Below are 20,210 nucleotides of genomic sequence, written 5' to 3' on the forward strand. Positions count from 1 at the left end.
TAGAGACTATAAGTTCTGCTAAGTCCTCCCAGGAGTCATCCAAACCTGATGGTGGGTTTAGGGCACTTGTGACAACAGGTAGTTTTGAAGAACCACATTAGAGCTATTTTAACTACCTTGAAATACTATTCCCTATTATTGTTCCCTCACATTCAAGTGTAGCAGAGCTATCATCTTCTTCTATCATTTCTAATGAGTTTAATGAAAACTCAAATCTGCTTGATGTTAAAAAAATATGAAAAACTTAAGCAGTTTAATAATTTTATCATAAATAAAAAGTGAAAGACAGTTTACCTAATGGCCATGCTGAACACAATTATCAGCAAAGACACAATAAAGAATATTAATGGAAACCAAATTTAAGCATTAAGTACCTTTTAAAAGATTTGTGATGGACAAATTATTTTATTTTACAAAAACTCTAATTCAAAAAGATACACACACCCCAGTGTTTATAGCAGCACTATTTATAATAGCCAAAACATGGAAGCAACCTAAGTGTCCATCAACAGAATGGATTCCCATGGATAAAGAAGATGTGGCACATATATACAATGGAATATTACTCAGCCATAAAAAGAATGAAATAATGCCATTTACAGCAACAAGGATAAACCTAGAAATTATATACTGAGTCACACAGAGAAAGACAAATATCATATGCCATCACTCACATGTGGAATCTAAAAAAAAAAATACAAATGAACTTATTTACAAGACAAATATCATATGCCATCACTCACGTGTGGAATCTAAAAAAAAAAAAAAATACAAATGAACTTATTTACAAGACAGAAGTAGACTCACAGATATAGAAAACAAACTTGTGGGTTACCAAAGGGGAAAGGGGGCATAAATCAGCAATTTGGGATTAACAGATACATACTACTGTATATAAAACAGATAAACAAAGGCCTACTGTATAGCAGGGAACTATACTCAGTATCTTGTAATAACCTATAATGGAACTTCAAGAATATGAAAAATATTGTTGACTTACAATGTTTCAGGCATACAGTAAAGCAATTCACTTATATTGTATACCTGAAACACTGTGATTCAGTTTAGTTCAGTCGCTCAGTCGTGTCCGACTCTTTGCGATCCAATGAACTGCAGCACGCCGGGCCTCCCTGTCCTGTCCATCACCAACTCCCAGAGTCTACCCAAATTCATGTCCATTGAGTCGGTGGTACCATTCAACCACCTCAACCTCTGTCATCCCTTTCTCCTCCCGCCCTCAATCTTTTCCAGTGTCAGGGTCTTTTCAAATGAGTCAGCTCTTTGCATCAGGTGGCCAAAGTATTGGAGTTTCGGCTTCAACATCAGTCCTTCCAATGAACACCCAGGACTGATCTCCTTTAGAATGGACTGGTTGGATCTCCTTGCAGTCCAAAGGACTCTCAAGAGTCTTCTCCAACACCACAGTTCAAAAGCATCAATTCTTCGGTGCTCAGCCTTCTTTATAGTCCAATTCTCACATCCATACATGACCACTGGAAAAACCACAGCCTTGACTAGATGGACCTTTGCTGACAAAGTAATGTCTCTGCTTTTCAATATGCTGTTTAGGTTGGTCATAACTTTTCTCCCAAAGAGTAAGCGTCTTTTAATTTCATGGCTGCAATCACCATCTGCAGTGATTTTGGAGCCCAGAAAAATAAGTTAAATAAGCAGGGTGACAATATACAGCCTTGACGTACTCTTTTTCCTATTCGGAACCAGTCTGTTGTTCCATGTCCAGTTCTAACATTTGCTTCCCGACCTGCATACAGGTTTCTCAAGAGGCAGGTCAGGTGGTCTGGTATTCCTATCTCTTTCAGAATTTTCCACAGTTTATTGTGATCCACACAGTCAAAGGCTTTGGTGTAGTCAATAAAGCAGAAATAGATGTTTTTCTGGAACTCTCTTGCTTTTTTGATGACCCAGCAGATGTTGGCAATTTGATCTCTGGTTCCTCTGCCTTTTCTAAAACCAGGTTGAACATCTGGAAGTTCACAGTTCACGTATTGCTGAAGCCTGGCTTGGAGAATTTTGAGCATTACTTTACTAGCATGACTCAACCTACTTCAAAAAAATGCTACTGTTATTCCAAGGTTATTGCTAGGATTAAATGAAATACAATGAGATAACACATGTAACACACATCAAGTACTGAACACACTGCTGAGCACAGAGTGTATGTTCCAGAAATGCTACATCCTGTAATATGTAGCTCAGACATCTAGAGATAAGCACATTTAGCAAATAAACATCCTTCATCTGCACTAGTAATTCTGCTTCTAAATGTAGTTTGTAGATAGTTCTGATCCAGGATTTTGAGGTCAGGTATAATCTCATCTCCTCAACTCAGTTTTAAATGACACACAGTATCTCATAAGCAAAAAATGTTTTCATAATTTTTGTAACCTTTGTACACAGTTCTGTATATATTTTCTTCCAAAGACTCTGAGATGTTTAAATCTTTAATAGTACTCTTTAGATACAAAGGGTGTGCAGATTATAAAGAATTTTAAAAATCTAAGTTATAAGCAAGGGAGTTTTATTTATATCAGGATTGATCAGCAGAGCTGAAAAATCTCTAGGGGAATAGATCTCTATTAACTTAAAATATTTAATGTATTAATGGGAGAAAATTAAGTTTTATCTAGACAATCATGTTGAAATATATGATGTCCAAGCCCCTAAAAATCAAACATCTTTTTTTCCCTAATTTTTAACTATTACTTATTACTTAAAGAAATATATGAACATTATGTAAAGATTAAAAAATTAATAAAGCCATTGGGTATATAATTCTATATTTGGGGAAAATGCTATCAATAATCACTAACAGCAAAATATTTCAAACTAATGACTAACATTAATATAATAGTCATGAACACTTAGATTGGTATATTCTAAAATCACAACTCATATACATATTTTTCTAAACTTAAATGGTGTAAGGTATACCTAAATTCTAAACAAATTAAACTTCTTTCTAAAGATGCTGTTTCGTATTTCAAAACCTTAAAATGGAGAAAAATGTATACTGATAGACCAAAGGTTTCAAAACTGAGCTAATGAGGACAAAAGAAAAAGGAAGAAAAGTTAATTTTCAGTGTCAGCAATCTGATTTATCTTAAATTTATATTCTTTCCCCACATTCATGTAACTATTGTAACAAATAAATTTCAGCTGCAGATGGGGAAGAATTGGAAATTTCTAGTCTATTTTCAAAAGAGAATCTCTGCTCAAAGAATAATCTTGAGGTAACTTTTATTCTAATTTTCATAATTATATGTTTAAATTTTTTAAAAGCCAATTGTACATCACAGATTTAAACATCAATGTTTAAACTAAGCAGTTGTTAGCTAAACTCTTACAAAAATTGATATAGGAATACACACATTCTGAAGTGGTAAGAAAGGAGTATTTCTGGAATATCATAATTATAAGTATTCTTATAGAATGCTATTAAGAATTCTTAATTCTTTAAGAACTTTATAAAAGGATTGAGACATATAGAGCAATCATGAGTCTCCTTTGTTTCAGAATTCTGTTTACAAGAAAATTTTTTGTATTTTCCTAAGCAAAATTCTTAAACTTTTTGTATTAAAATTCAACTTGTTAAATATAAATACTATAATGACGACACATCTTGTATTGTACTACACTTTATTATAATTTTAAAGATTTGTTGCTGTTTAGTTGCTCACTTGTGTCTGACCCTTTGCCACTCCAGGGACTGCAGCATGCCAGGCTTCCCTGTCCTTCACCATCTCCCGGAGCTTGCTCAAACTCATGTCCACTGAGTTGGTGATGCCATCCAACCATCTCATCCTCTGTCCTCTCCTTCTCCTCCTGTCTTCAATCTTTCCCAGCATCAGGGTCTTTTCCAATGAGTCAGCTCTTCGCATCAGGTGCCCAAAGTGTTGGAGCTTCAGCTTTAGCATCAGTCCTTCCAATGAATATTCAGGATTGATTTCCTTCAGGACTGACTGGTTTGATTTCCTTCCAGTCCAAGGGACTCTCAAGAGTCTTCTCCAACACCACAGTTCAAAAGCATCAATCCTTCGGCGTTCAGCCTTCTTTATGGTCCAACTCTCACATCCATACATGACTATTGGAAAAGCCATAGCTTTGACTATACAGACCTCTGTTTTAATTTTAAAGATTACTGTTAAACAAAAGCAAAAATCAGAGATAAAATACCTCTGACATTATCCCAACTGCTCTTTCTAGTACACGTCTCATTGAAGTGGCAAGGTCTCTTCAGGAAACCCTGCACTCTTGCTTTGCAGAATGCCAGCTAGCTTACCTTCTCAAGAACCATTTTCCTTCTCTGGATATCAAACATATTTAGATTGTGTCTACAACTGTTAATAAAAAGTAATGAAAATTACTACTAACACTTCCTTTAGAAGTAGGTCCATGGATAAACAGTCAGTTCATAACTTCAGGCATATTTAAATAAAAAAAAAAGTTCATTTAAACAATAAGGAGACTAATTTGAAAGGAAATCAGGGATGCATTTTTTTAGAGTAACTTTTCCTGCTTAAAAACAGACTGACCTACCATGTAACAACTCCATACCAAAAAATTATAAAACTGTTCTCAGTTTTGCAATGATAAATGAAAAACATTAATTCTTCAAACAAGGTATATAAGGATTTTTATGTTGTTCTTTTTCTGTTAAACAGTGAGAACAAAACTTACTGGAATAAAAAATCAAAAGCTGAATGAACATGGCACAAATGGAGAAATGGGGTATTTTCTCATAACCAGTGCTTTTCCTCATTCCATCTCCATCTGATGTCAGCCAAAACATACCATAAGCCATTGAGTTAAAAATAAAGACAGAAAGAAAGCAATAGAGGATTTAGAGATTCTATTGTGTTCTCAAAGGAATTTTTATTCCAAGGGTAGTCAGCACCTGTCTTTGTATAAACTTAGCCCTAACAATGTTATATTTCTGCTCATTTAATGATCACAATTCCACAAATAATTTTGGGTATTTTTTTTTCCTTAGAGCAAAACGTACAATGATATATCTTCCCCCTGTTTAAACATCTCCCTTAAGTTATCCAGAGTTACACAGACACAGCTTATTTAAGCACTTTACTGTGCTTCATACATATTGTTTCTTTTCACAAACTGAAGGTTTGTGGCAACCTTGTATCAAGCAAGTCTATCAGGACCATTTTTCCAAATGCATGTGCTGCCCACTTTGTGTCATATTTTGGTAACCCTCACAAGATTTCAGAATTTTTCATTATTATTACATTTGTTGATAGTGATCTGTGATCAGTGATCTTTGGTATTACTACTGCAAAAAGATTATGACTCTCTGAAGGTTCCGATAATGGTCAGCATCTTTAAGCAATAACGTAGTTTTAAATTAAGGTATATACATTAATTTTTTAGACATAATGCTATTGTACACTTAACGGAATACAATATAGGGTAAATATAATTTTTATATGCACTGGAAAACAAAAAAATGTGTGACTTGCTTTATTGCACTATTTACTTTATGGCAGTGGTTTGGAACCAAACCTGTAATATCTCCAAGGGATGTCTGTAACTAAGTTTATTGAGTGCATCCATAACACTGTGGGTAGGACACAAACATATGATCAACAGGCAGCCTGTGTCACATCAGGCTTTTACGAATTACAGTCATACTCTCTGCCATTAATTTTATGTTCTTTCAGAAATAATATAGTCATTTCATTAAGATTATACCTTTAGGAAACATTTGGGATTTTTTATTTTTACATTATACCTAATAATTTTTGGCATAATTGTTAAGTCTGGGAGAAAAATTCATTTTTGCATTTCAGCATTTCCCAAATATGGTGAAAATTAAGTTGTCTGCCAAAGTAAAACTCTCATATCTAAGAACAATAAGATAGCAGCCAATCAAAAGCAATTATTATTCTTTTTCATTTTTTTGAAAAGTATAAAGGTATGTCTTATTAAACAATTCTTCTCATATAGCAATATCCATGCAATAAAAAACAGGGTCCTATTTCATACCAAATATCAAGTGTGCTAATAAGAGATGTCACAAAGGATTAAAAGTCAAGTTAATAATCATACAAAATAATGTGCTCATGCATTATTGCTGCATTGAAATTACAGTTAATTTAAAACTGGACACAAATCAGCTCTAGGATTTTCTCATTTGGGCTGTTAATGCAGTGTTTCAGTGTCAGAGAAAGTAGTACCTTTCACAGCAAGCCCCCCTTGTGACATCCACTCCCCCCGTACCTGGTTTTCTTAACATGAACAGAGCCAGTTGATTTCCTCAAGGGCTGGAGATAAGAAAAAGCTAAAGGCTTGGATACAGGGCTGATGCAAAGTGCATCCAGGAGTGAGTGATATTTTTCAGGACTGGAGAGCCTGGTGAGCATTCAGAAAGAGTTTTAAGTCGAAAAATCACACTACCGATAGCAGGAAGTATGTAGTTTTTATAGTTTGTGATTTGAAAACATTCCCAAAGCGGGGGGGGGGGGGGGGGGACAGAAACAGAACAAAGCAGCAGAAAGAGGATGAAGTGTCTACTATGTTATTCTACTCATTAATACAGAATTGAGTAAATTCTCATCAAAGTTGATTAAGGCAATCTTTTGGAAAGCATCAAAAGCTATAAAAACTACTAGAAATTATGTAAAAACAAAACCTTACAACAATAAAAAGGTTTACTCTTTCTACAGGATGAATGGACATTAGAATAGTTAGGCTTTAGATCAACTTCAAACATACCCAGCTTGTGGGAGAAGGTAAAACCAACAGAAACCTAAAATACCTATTTATGCTTGATTCTGTTTCACAAAAATGATAAAAACTCAAAAGTCAATAGGCACACAACATGCAACAATCCACGTAACTGAGAAGTATCACAGATAAATGGTGGTGATGGAAAGAGATAAAAGGATTATTTTAGGAAAAATCAGTAATACACTCTGTGGGATATAGCCACAACCTAGAAAAAATGTCCCCAATACAATTAAGATCTCCTAACAGGGCTGTGGCCGATTCACACGGGAATGCTGTCTCAGAGGTGAGTTGTAAGACAGTGAAAAGCGCTGGGTTCACATCAGATGCACACCGTACATGGAGTTCTACCTGGTTCTCGCAGCAAGAACAGCAGACACAGTAGCGGCTGCGCTGCTCAGAACGGCAGCACTGTATCTAGCAGGAGAAGACAAGGTAGACAAGTTTCGAGAAGCTTCCAAAGAACTTGTTGCCACATTTCTCGTGGAGCTGCTTAAATTGGTCAGCAGAAAAACAGAGAAGAGGAACAAAAAGGAAAGTGAGAAGGGTAGCATAATAAAGATAAGATAGCAACCATGCCATGTTAATATTTAGACTTTTAAAGGTGTGACATGTCACAAGCGTAAAAGGAGCTCAGATCCTTTATTTACTGTTACTATGATTTCTCTCAGAAATTAAAATCTGATATGTAATCCTCCATAAAACTGGTTTAAATACTATACAAACATTTTTGAATGTTTTTAAGCTCACAGTCTCTAATCCTACTTAAAGCGAAATCAGTATCATATGACAATACACATTTGAAGACTGATTTCTCAACAACTTCCTTTCTTTTTCTTTGTCAACAACTAAGTAGAAAATAAATCCAAACATGAAGTGTGACTTTTAGTAAGCAGAAAAAGAAGGAAGGTTACACCAACTTTTCCAAAAAGTTTCTATGTAACGAGAATGTAGAGATGATATACACCTTAGAGATGATATACACCCAGAGCCTGACATTTTAATGAGACTCGAGTTTTCAAGAGAAGCAGGTACAATCGCCTGCTTATTCAGAAGCTACAATACATATTAATACAGACAAGAAATAACCTTTAAATATTAAGAGTAAAACTATTTCGGGAGGGCAAACACCTTTGCAGAAATAAACAGTAGTTACAGTGAATATGACCAAAAAGACCACCTTCTCTAATGATGCTCTGTATTTCTATTTTCAGTTAGCTCTGTAAAGATTCAAATATGCTGCTATGAAATTTTACCTTCAAAATTCGAATTATTTAAACTAATGGTTTCCTTTGGTCTTTTAGAAAAGGTCATATACCTAGATAGGAATTAACATTCCATCATTAGGACTGTAATGACTTTCAAATCTGGTGGCTGCTGTTCCTTAGTTTCTCAGTCGTGTCTGATTCTTTGCAACCCTATGGACTGTATGTAGCCCTTCAGGCTCCTCTGTCCATGGTGATTCTACACGCAAGAATACTGGAGTGGGTTGCCATGCCCTTCTCTCAAATCTGGTTATCAAGCTGGAATTGAGAACTTCTTTTTTTTATTAGGTAAAAAGAAAGTTTAAAATGCATGGGATGAAATCTATGTCTCTCTTCTTTAATTATGCATATAAGTTCTTAATGAATAGCCTCACTATACTATGATTGCCTTTTCCAAAATTGGTGACAATGGCCACCTCTAACACAACATAATTATGTACCAAACTCAACTCGAGCGAATAAGAGCTCAGATGCCCAAAACTGTGAGGGTTGATATAAGTCTCTTCTCCCTGTCTCCTCTTCTCCCTTCTAGAAGAATTTGATAATTCATTATTCCTAGTTCCACTGGCTCTAATTTTACAAAATATTAGAAGACAAACTAAGAAAACCGTGGTAAGTCATTTATCTATTATATATATATGCATACACAGAGAGAGAATTGCTTAAGTATAATTTTTGATAAGTCTATAATTTAATTGAACTGTGTAGATATGTTTTAACTGTTGTGAATGGCTAGAAAAGAAAAAATGGGGTCTGAGAAAAAGAAAAGAAAAATGTGATAAGCAGCAGAGGAATATGAGTGTCATAAGTGGAAGAATAAAGTTACCAACTGACTCAACTTTGAGTTTTTCAATTACTCTGCATCTTTGGGACAATGGCTTCTATTTCAGGGAAATAATGGCAAATAATGACAAGACACTTAAGTCTACAAAAAAGTCATCTAAAAAAATCAATCAGCTAAATTATCCTTCTTCTATAAGAAGAAAAGGAAATTATAATGAATTTCTTTCATCATATTGTACCACAATTAATAGTATAAAAGATTGAGTATGAGCAGAGTCCTTCAAAATCTTAGGAAAATTAACCTCAATACATTTAGAATATATCTGGGCACCTAGAACATAAAATTTCTATCAGTTCTTTTTTAGATGGGAATGCTCTAATTCAATAGACTTATGACAAACTCAAGAAAGATGACTTTCCAAATCACACTGAATAGAGAAAAGGCACAGATTTCCTGACTCTAAATTAGAACTCAGAATCAAAACAAAAAATGAAAAATTTAAAAGTAGTGTAAAGCAGTGTTCCACCAAGGCTGAGTGCCAAGCTCTGTCTATATATTAATGTCAGTTCTGTAATCTATGATCAGCTTTTCCTTTTTATTAATACTCAAACAGTTTTAGTACCTATCACCACCAGCATTAAAATTTAGACAGACAAGAGGAAAAAAACTCTACCTAGAATATGTAGTTACTTTAGAAACTGTGGCTACTTGGCCACCAATATGTAAAACCTGAGCAGTTGTAGGTGGGTGAGGTCCAGTCTGAGGTAGGTCTTCCAGAGAACTGTCAAACCTGAGTTTTCAGAAGTAAAATAAACAAGGCAGAGGAAATATTAATGAAAAGAACAGACTTTAATCATGTATACCACCTTAAAAGCACATTGGTTCCATTTTGGAATACCGCTAGATTTTTTTTTAAACTTTATATCTGCAGAAGGTTAAAACTAACACCAAACACCCTCACAATCACCAAATATAGGCCGTTTTTTAACATAGCAACTTTTATGTGATAAACTGTCATGCTTACAGGGGGAAGAAAGGTGGGTGGGAATTTCCATCACTGACTATGTATTTTGCATGCTTCAGAGAAACTTAAGCTCCAAGAAATTAATTAAGTTGCCCAATATCATATCATATCATATACCTCGTAAGGCTCAGATGGATGTTGAACCAAGTCTGTATATACTCTTTCCAAAACCTTATGCTTTCCAGCATCCTGTGGGGCTGAAGAGCACAATACACAAAAGTAACTAGGAATTTCCCTTTAAGTCAGAATAATTATTTGCAGATCTGAAATAACATGGATGTCGTTTACCTTGATGTAAAGAAACTATTTCATCTAATCAGAAACAAACATTTGCAAGCAATTGTGTTGTTTGAATAGGATGCATTTTGTTTTCTTGATGTCTCTACCATTTTTTCTTTTGAATGTCAGAATTAAATTTAAGAGTTATTACCAGGTAAAGAGAAGATGAAAAAATTCGGTGTGAGGTCTGAAAGAAGAAAGCACCAAGTGTAACACTTTGGGGGAAAAAAATAAACAGGAAAAACAAAAAATTATTCATTTTTTTAAAAGCCTGTGGAAAAAAGTAGAATGGGTCAGTCATGTCAATTGATTTTCAAATGGAAAATGTAACACTAAGATAAAAATAGAAGAGGTTATATTCCCATTTTTTATTTAGTACTGGTCATATCTTTACCAGAGTGTTGGAAAAAAGTGTAGATAACTTAAGAAAAATGTCAAGGTAGAAGTAAACATCATTTAAGAGGCAGAGGAAAAAAAAAGTTGGACAAATAAGAAAATAAGCGCTGTAACAGGAGTCAGCAAACCCCAGCTCCCAGGTCAAAGTCAGCCTGCCTCCTATCTTCACGTGGCCTGGGAACTAATAATGGCTTTCATATCTTTAAATGATTTAAAAAATAAAAAAGACTATTTCACAACACGTAAAATCTATATGAAATTCAAATGTCAGCATCTATGAATAAGTTTTCTAGAACACAGCCAGGTTCAGTCACTTACATAATGTCTATGGCTACTTCCATAAAACATGGAGAGCTGGGTAGCTGCAACAGACCCAAGTGACTCACAAAATCTAGTATATTTACTATCTCATTTCTTACAGAAAAAGTTTGTTGACCCCCTGCCACAGAGAATAATGTCTCCACACAGCTACCGGAGTGAACTTTTAAAAACATAAATCTGATCCTGTCTGGTTCTTGGATGCTGCCAGCACTGCTCCATGGATAGCTGTACTCCTGGGCTCCCCACTCACCAGCCTTTCTCACAGAGCTTTCTCTCTGTCTGGCTTGCTCCCGTCCAGGGGTCTTCCACCTCTTCTTAAACAGGCCAAACTTCTTCCCACCTCAAGGCCACTGTGCAGCTATTCCATGTCACTTTCTATACCCAGCTGTCTGCCACACCTTTATCACACTAATTCTTAAGTATCCTTCTGGCCTCAATTTAAATGTCACCTCCTCAGGGAGGTCTCCCTAATTTCCCAAACTGCCAAAATGCTGCCTGTGTCATATGGTTTTATACCACCTTGTACTTTTTCTTCACGTAATTTGTTACTATATTAATTATACAATTTATGTGGTTATTTGTTTGAATCTGGACTCCCTCACTAGACTAGAAGCTCCCTGAGGTCAGGGACAGTTACGTTCACTGGTATAAGTAAAACAAAGCACTTACAACATAGAAAACAACAAACAAGTATTTGTTGAATAAATGCATTGGAGAAATTTATTGTTTTCAAGTACAAACTCACTATGTGCACATTATTTTTCCACAGAATATATCTTGTACCTTCTGGAGACTGTTTCCCAATTCAGGTGAAACAGGTATTACTGTTTAAGAACTGTTCTTTGATACAAGAACAACCTCAAAGAAATGACTAGAACGCCAAAAAAAAAAAACCTTTCAAAATGTCCTTTAAAACATAAAGAATTATCAATATCCTAGAAAAAATAAAATATTATTAATACCTATATATTGATACATAATGTATATATTACATAGTATGTAATATATATCAATACCTATATATTAATATATAATACATAATGAAGACAGGTAATAAAAAAAGAGTGAATTGAAGGAGTTGAGTTTTCCAACACCTCCACAAACTCTGTTGACTGGAAAAATGAATACCATTTGAAAATAAAGTTCATATAACTCATAAAATACCCTTTAAAGCCAGATTTCTAAGTTTCCAAACAAATGTACTCAGGAGGTTTCCCATGTGTCATACACACTGATTATCTATTCCTTTGCTTAGCCAATGTCTGAAGATAATAGACTTAAGAAAATTTTAAACTATCTCATTTAGTATGGGGTACAGACATCAATATCTATTCTCATTCTGTCATTCCCCAATACATATTCTTTTTTGGGTTGGAAGAAGCTTTAATTAATAGCACCTCTGAAGCAGCAAGACTTTCGGCTCGGTCTGTTACTTAAGTCACTTTTCATTTCTCACTGGAGACAGGTATGAGCACTTCCCAGATATGGCTGGAGAGCTGGGCTTGCAGACTTTTGGCTTGCTTTTCTCAGGGAAAATGAACAAAGAGCTATTTGTGCATTATCTTTCTTTGCAATTGTGCCTTTCTTTGTATAATCTCTGTACTGGGCCTTTCTACGCTTTTCAATGGGGACCCATGTAAACCGTCTGCTCAGGCAAAGCAGGAGTGAGGATGCCCATCTCATTAACTTATCAACCTGACCATACCTGTAGGAGCAGCCAGAGGAACTCTATCCACCAGTCCTGGCAACTCTCAAATTGCTAATTCCTTATGCTGTAGACTCTAGCTCCTCCCCTTTTCTCAGCGGCCTCAATCAATCTCTGGCCTCAGTCAATTTCTCTCACATTTTCTACTTGCCCCCTACAGGCTTTGCATCCCCATTCAAAAATGCTATGCTGCTGCTACTGCTGCTAAGTCGCTTCAGTCGTGTCTGACTCTGTGCGACCACATAGGTGGCAGCCCACCAGGCTCCCCCGTCCCTGGGATTCTCCAGGCAAGAACACTGGAGTGGGTTGCCATTTCCTTCTCCAATGCATGAAAGTGAAAAGTGAAAGTGAAATCGCTCAGTCATGTCCAACTCTTAGTGACCCCATGGACTGCAGCCTACCAGGCTTTATTTATGGTGGTTTAGTCGCTGTCGTGTCCGACTCTTTGAGACTACACAGGTTGTTACCCACCAGGCTTCTATGTCCATGGGATTTTCCAGGCAAGAGTACTGGAGTGGGGTGCCATTGCCTTCTCCACAAAAATGCTATAGTTTCTCTTAAAACAACAATAACAACAAAAACACCTTCACCTTCTATTTCCCCCATGTACCTTTTAACATCCAAACACTATGAAGTAAGTTTACTTACATAATCTCCGTTTCCTCAGCTGCCAGCCCCTCTTCCACTGCCTCAAGTGGGCTCACTCTCCAACCTCCAGAAAACCATATTCTTGCTGAGGTCCCAAATGACCTCTCTGTGGCTAAATTCAATTGACAATTTGCATTCCTCGCTTTCTTTTTATTGTGGTTAAAAAAAAAAAAAAAAACATAAGATTTACTGTCCTAACTATGATAGAAAATAATCTGAAAAAGAATAACTTGAATCACTTTGCTGTACACCTGAAACACAACACTGTAAGTCAACTACACTTCAATTGTAAAAAAAAAAAAAAATTACCATCTTCACCATTTGTAAGTGTATAGTTTAGTAATGTTAAAATGTTTCATTACTAACATTTAGTAATGTTAGCAATGTTTACTAATGCTTCCCTGGTGGCTCAGAGGTTAAAGCGTCTTGCCTGCAATGCAAGAGACCCGGGTTCGATCTCTGGGTTGGGAAGATCCCTGGAGAAGGAAATGGCAACCCACTCCAGTATTCTTGCCTGGAGAATCCCTTGGATTGAGGAGCCTGGTGGCCTACAGTCCACGGGATCGCAGAGAGTCAGACACGACTGAGCAACCTCACTTCTTCACTTTAGAAATGTTAGGTACAGCTACTGTTGTGAAACAGATTTCCAGAGCTCCATGGCTTTTTTATCTTATAAATCTGAAACTATGTATCGATTAAATAACAACTTCCCTTTCCCCAATCCCGCTAGCTCCTGGTAACCACCATTCTATTTCTGTTTCTGTGAATTTGACCACTGTAGATACCTCACACAGCTGGAATCATACATTCTTGTCTTTTGGGGTGCATTCCTAATTTAGTCTCATCATAGGATCCAACTGACCACTTCTCTTCCGTCTTCTGTGCTCCGACCTTATCTAATACACTTACCTGTTTTTAGTACTATTTCACTAGTGATTTCTGGTGGAAGGATGTTAAAATGCACCTCAGTTACAAAGTATCAAAATGTTAATTTGGCTCATCCATATTTTAATGGAATGACATCCAAACTATATAAGAATAAATTCTTCACAAAGACTAACCTTGAAAAAGAATACAGAAACTTTCCTTTGCAGTATGAAAACTTTCAGTCTCCAAACACAGATTTCAATCCTCCTCACTCTCCACATGAGTGTCACAAAATAATCAGACAGAATGATTTATTAATCCCGACATGGCAGGTTTTCATTAAGAAAAAAAAATCAGAAACCTTTTATAGCAGGTAAAAGAGGAAAATGACAATAAATTGTTGCTAGTATATTCAGTCTTCTACAAAGCAAGCATTCACAGAATACTGTGAAAGCAGAAAATGGAAAAAAAAAGTGAGCTATGCCAACATTGTAGCTGCATTCTGTACTTTTGGGGTTCACTGGAGGAGCAAAGTTATTTATTTTAGCCAAGGAAACTGTCTGTCATCAGGAAAAATGGGAATCTTCTGCCGGCTTCCCAACAACAAATATGCATTCATCTGTAATTATGATTTCCCCTCTGGTAAGTTAAATTAACAAAACCTCAGGTGGAAATTTCTGACGCCCTTAATCACAAGCTAAATGTATTAATTTCAACTGCCTTTGGTTTTTTTTTTATCAGCCTAAAAACATTATTTGAGCCTGTTAATTCTACATTTATTATAATTTCATCTTGAAGATAATTTAAAAATAAGCAAATAGGGAATCCTTGATTTGCACATGGAAGGGCTGAGGGGACTGACTGTCAGAAGCTAAAAGAAGATTATGAAATAAAGAATAACATGATCCAAAATGAGGTTTGATTTTTTGTGAGAGCAAATAAAAGAAACTGGGTCAAAGAAATTTTACTTGGAGCTTTGTACTTCACCGAAACAAGGAAAAGAAGGAAATACAAATGGAGACCTTGAAAGAACTGGAACTTATTTGCATGGGGAAAGAATTTGTTCTTTGTTGTTTTATCTCATTCTCTCTCTCTCTCTTTTTAATGGGGTTTAGTTGCTTTACAATGTTGTAGTAGTTTCTGCTGTACAGCCAAGTGAATCAGCTATGTGTATATTCATACCCCTCCTTTTTGGATTTCCTTCCCATTTACGTCACCACAGAGTATGAAGCAAAGCTTTCTTCAGCACCTTTCAAATTCTGCCTTAGCTTTCATGCATTTCTCTGATCTTCCTTTTCTGTAATGGATGCTACATTATTAAATGTCCAGTCTTAGTATTATATGAACTCTTTTTGTTGTGTTCAGTTACCCAGTCGCGTCTGACTCTTTGTGACCCCATGGACAGCAGCATGCCAGGCCTTCCTGTCCTTTACCATATCCCGGAGTCTGCCCAAGTTCATGTCCATTGCATCAGTGATGCCATTGAGCCATCTCATCCTCTGACACCCTCTTTTTCTTCTGCCCTCAATCTTTCCCGGCATCAGGGACTTTTCCAATGAGTCGGCTGTTAGCATCAGATAACCAAAATACTGGAGCTTCAGCTTCAGCACCAGTCCTTCCAACAAGTATTCAGGGTTGATTTCCCTTAAGATTAACTGGTTTGATCTCCTTCCTTTCCAAGAGATTTTCAGGAGTCTTCTCCAGCACCACAGTTCCAAGGCATCAATTCTCTGACATTCTGCCTTCTTGATGGTACAGCTCTCATAATCATACCTGACCACTGGGAAGACCATAGCCTTGATTTTACAGACCTTAGTTGGCAGAGTAATGTCTCTGCTTTCCAACACGCTGTTATATTTGTTTTAGCTTTCCTGCCAAGAAGCAATCATCTTCTGATTTCATGGCTGCAGTCACCATCCGCAGTGATTTTAGAGTCCAGGAAGAGGAAATGTCACTACTTCCACCTTTCCCCCTTCTATTTGCCAGGAAGTAATGGGGCCAGATGCCGTGATGTTAGGTTTTTTAATATTTAGTTTTGAGCTGGCTCTTTCACTCTCCTCCTTCACCCTCATCAAGAGGCTCTTTAGTTCTTCTTCGCTTTCTGCCATTTGAATAGCATCATCGCATGTCTGAGGTTGTGGCTGTTTCTCCCGTGTATCTTGATTCCAGTATGTAACTCATCCAGCCCAGCATTTCTCATGATGTGCTCAGTGTATAGGTTAAACAAACAGGGTGACAGCAGACAGCCCTGTCGTACTCTTTTCTCCATCTTGAACCAATCATTTGTTCTATAAAGGGTTCTAACTGTTGCTTCTTGACCCGTATACAGGTTTCTCAGGAGACAAGTAAGGTGGTCTGGTATTTCCATCTCTTTATGAGCTTTCCCCAGTTTGTTATGATCCACACAGTCAAAAACTTTAGCGTAATCGATGAAACAAGAAATAGCTGTTTTTCTGGAATTCCTTGCTTTCTCTATGATCCAGCGCATGTCGGCAATTTGATCTCTGGTTTCTCTTCCTTTTCTAAACCCAACTTGGACAACTGGAAGTTCTTGGTTTGCATAATGCTGAAGCCTAGCATGCAAGATCTTAAGCATGACCTTACTAGCATGGCAGATAAGTGCGACTGTCCGATGCTTAGCACATTCTTTAGTACTACCTTTCTTGGGAACTGGGAAGAGGATTAACCTTTTCCAGTCCTGTGGCCACTGCTGGGTCTCCGGGATTTGCTGACATATTGAATGCAACACGTTGACAGCACTATTCTTTAGGATTTTGAAGTCTTTAGTTATCTATATTTCTTGATCTCTTTAGAGAAAATATAGCATGGGGTCTAAAGATAACATAGATAAAGAATGAGTATATATTTATACTGTGTCTATAAAAATACCAATATAATATAAAGATTTTAAGGTATAATACCAACTTGAAAATCACTTGTAATTATTCCTGATAAAAGTCCATCTCCCTCACTAACAGCAGGGTACTTTGCACTAACCTTAGCTCCTCTCACTGCACATCATCAATGTCATCACTGAATCATTTCTATTAGTGATTTCAATGATTTCTACCATATAGTTAGGAACAGTTTCTTGTATGGGGCAAAAATCTGCCATTTTGTAGTGGTAATGTAATCCTAATATTATAAAAAGAATTTATGATGAAAGTATTTTTCCAAATTCAGATTAAAATAATGTATTATTCGATAGTATTGAGTCAATCTGTTATCTATTTGAAAATATAAATAAATCTTTCTGAATGCCATGTTGAACAGCCACCCAGTGTGAGTCCTTGGAAAAGCCAGGTATCCTGGGAAAGTCACTATACCGCCCCATGTCCAGCGAGAATGTTCTTCCAGCATTAGAGAACAGAAGCCACTGGCCACGTGCTCTCTGGCTAAATATTCTGGATCATACATCCTGAGCTCTCCCATTCAACCATTCATTGCATCCATTCATTCATTCAACAACAGAATCTTATTTGAAGTCCCATTTCACACCGTGCATGCTGCCCACTGTAATTTCCGGTTCTCATGGAATTTATGGTCTAAAGTCCACTTTTCTGCAACAGACCCCAAGGATCAAGTCCATCGTACTTCCCATCTCTATTTATCTGCCACAAATACTACCCATTGAGTCATCCATCCATCATCTTCTGAACTCTTATTTCTTTACTGTTTTATGTCTCTTGGTCTGATCCATTTCCCATATCTCTCAGACCTCACAAACCCTCTGCCATTCTAGATCTTCCTTGCTGTCCCTCAGAGGTCCCTTTTTTCTCACACTGCTAAGTTTATAAACCTAGAGATGGAGCAAGTGTCCTTCTCCTTACTTTTTACACCATCAATCATCTTTGATCCTGCAATATGCTGAGTGCTTCGGGGCCTGGGTCATTAGACTACACCGCTGACTCCGCACCCACTCACTGTCTGGCCTTAACCCTGCCCACTGTCGGCTTTAGCCCCGGGCTCACTGTCTTTCTCTTTACCCCATTCCAACAATCTTCCTGATGACCTCAATGTCATCATGCTGAATCACTAAATAATCAGACTGCTGCATTCTTTAACTTCTTCAGTTCAGTGATAATCCCTCTACAGTTAGGTCACAGGCCTGGAATGCCACAACCACGCACTCCGGAATTCATAACCTTTACTTTTTCATCAGCAAGTCTAACATGTCCAAAATCTATATTTAAAATACCCTTTTCCCCAACTCATTCCTCTACATTTTGACTCCCTTAGCTTTTTCACTGTACTGAGTTGATTTGTCAATTTCACTGACTTTTACCAACTGAATTAATGCTTACCAAATTCACTGACTCAGCAATTTTCCATTATCTATCAACAACCCCCCTTATTTCTAAACTCCTGCCAGTTCTTCCTCTAAAATATAAACCAGTTCAAGTCTCTACAGCTCTATTAGAACTTTCATGGCCTGAGTGACTATCATCTCTTGACTGAATGAAGAAAATACACAGAACTAGCCTTCTGTTTTCATTATTTCTCCTTTATAATTAAGTTTCCATAGTATTCAGAATGATCTTTTAAAAAACTGACATCAGATGTTACTCCCATGATTAAAATCCTATATTTGGTTTCTTATTTGTGATAAGAATCTAAATCCCTTAATGTTATACACAAGGCAATAAATGCTCTGGCATTTATTTACTCAGTTGCTTATCAATCTCCACAGCCATCTATGAGGCCTGAGACTAAGGGAGAGTGTTTGTGGAAGAAGATGGAGCTATGGATTTTAGTCAAGGAACTAGCTCATATTATCCGCTAAAAACAAGCACTTATATAATTGCCTCTGACCCAAAGACCACTCAAATGTCCCATGATTTTTCAGTTGATTTTGTTGGGGTTAGCTATATAACTGTCAAAGACTAAACATAATAAACATTAAACATAATATGCTCATGAGAGTTTACTAGCACAGAACAGAACTATTACTTGCTTATAATTTTAGAGGCCATGTGACGTGACAAACTCATATTGGGTTCATTTTCCTCCAAAATCCCTAGTTTTTCAGATATTTGTTTTTGATAACTTTATCCCACTCCTCCCAATATGTTCAAGAGGAGCAAATGATTTGATCTAAACTGCACATAACCATATCAAATTTCTTTCCTTCCTTTAAAAAAAAAACAAAAAACTAGATTTGGTCCATTTTCCTACATGTCAATATATTATTGAGGAGGATCTGGTATGAAACATACTTGCTATACCTTCCTGCTTCATATTAGCTACAAATTAAGGCAGTCAGCCGTAGAAGGGGTCTTCATCCAAGCCACTGACTCATCTCCAAACAATGTCCTTTCATTAAACTCCTTCAACCTGTTATGAATCTACTTGATAATCATTAGCCTCATTTTATCATTAAATTCAAGACGATCATAAAAGCTTTTGATAACTGTTAAAATTAAGATCTCCCCCAATCTATCCAAAATGGGTTAATTGGGTGTGATCTGTTTCTTCAGAACTTAATTCTGGGTCACAGCAATCCTGCCCTCCTCGTCTCAGTGCTCACTAGATGGTTGTTAAGAATGCTTTCGAGGCCTTTTTTTTCATGTGACCTCAAGCTCAAACTAATTTATAGTTTAGAAGCAGACCTTTTTCCTTTTTAAAACCTAGCACCATATTTTCTGTTACCAGTGTTCTACTTTCTTCTCCATCCTCCAGACTTTAAAAAAAAAATTATATTACTTAGCAAATCCATAAGTTCTCTAAATACTTAGTCTTTTTCTCTCAGTGATTTATAGCCTATTTGTTGTTCAGTCACTCAGTCGTGTCCAACTCTTTGTAACCCCAAGGACTATAGCATGCCAGGCTTCCCTGTCCTTCACCATCTCCCGGAGTTTGCTCAAACTCATATCCATTGAGTCAGTGATACCATCCAACCATCTCATCCTCTGTCATCCCCTTCTCCTCCTGCCTTCAATCTTTCCCAGCATCAGGGTCTTTTCTAATCAATCAGTTCTTCGCATGAGGTAGCCGAAGTATTGGAGCTTTAGCTTCAGCATCAGTCCTTCCAATGAATATTCAGGACTGATTTCCTTTAGGATGAACTGGTTGGATCTCCTTGCTGTCCAAGGGACTTTTAAGAGTCTTCTCCAACACCACACCACAGTTTAAAAGCATCAATTCTTTGGCGCTCTGCCT

At 36.7% G+C, this 20,210-nt stretch overlaps 1 protein-coding gene across 16 annotated transcripts in view; it reads right to left on the reverse strand.

Annotated features, from left to right (window-relative positions):
• PDLIM5 (PDZ and LIM domain 5) overlaps positions 1-20,210 on the reverse strand; it is a 233,879-nt gene that overhangs the window by 55,871 nt on the left and 157,798 nt on the right. For 7 of the 16 annotated variants that reach the window (XM_015471537.3, XM_010805995.4, XM_010805994.4 and 4 more), the window contains 3 exons: positions 9,485-9,601; positions 7,114-7,254; positions 6,256-6,387 (listed from right to left, as the gene is read on the reverse strand). The exons of 5 other annotated variants lie outside the window; for them this stretch is intronic. In XM_015471537.3, coding sequence (XP_015327023.1) covers positions 6,256-6,387; positions 7,114-7,254; positions 9,485-9,601 — 390 coding nt within the window. Of the gene's footprint in view, positions 1-6,255; positions 6,388-7,113; positions 7,255-9,484; positions 9,602-9,952; positions 11,726-20,210 lie in introns of those variants that run through there. 4 more of the 16 variants (XM_024993083.2, XM_024993081.2, XM_015471533.3 and 1 more) reach the window with 2 other exon arrangements.

Source organism: Bos taurus, chromosome 6 (genome assembly GCF_002263795.3).
Source record: "Bos taurus isolate L1 Dominette 01449 registration number 42190680 breed Hereford chromosome 6, ARS-UCD2.0, whole genome shotgun sequence".
In the NCBI taxonomy this organism is placed as follows: domain Eukaryota; kingdom Metazoa; phylum Chordata; class Mammalia; order Artiodactyla; family Bovidae; genus Bos; species Bos taurus.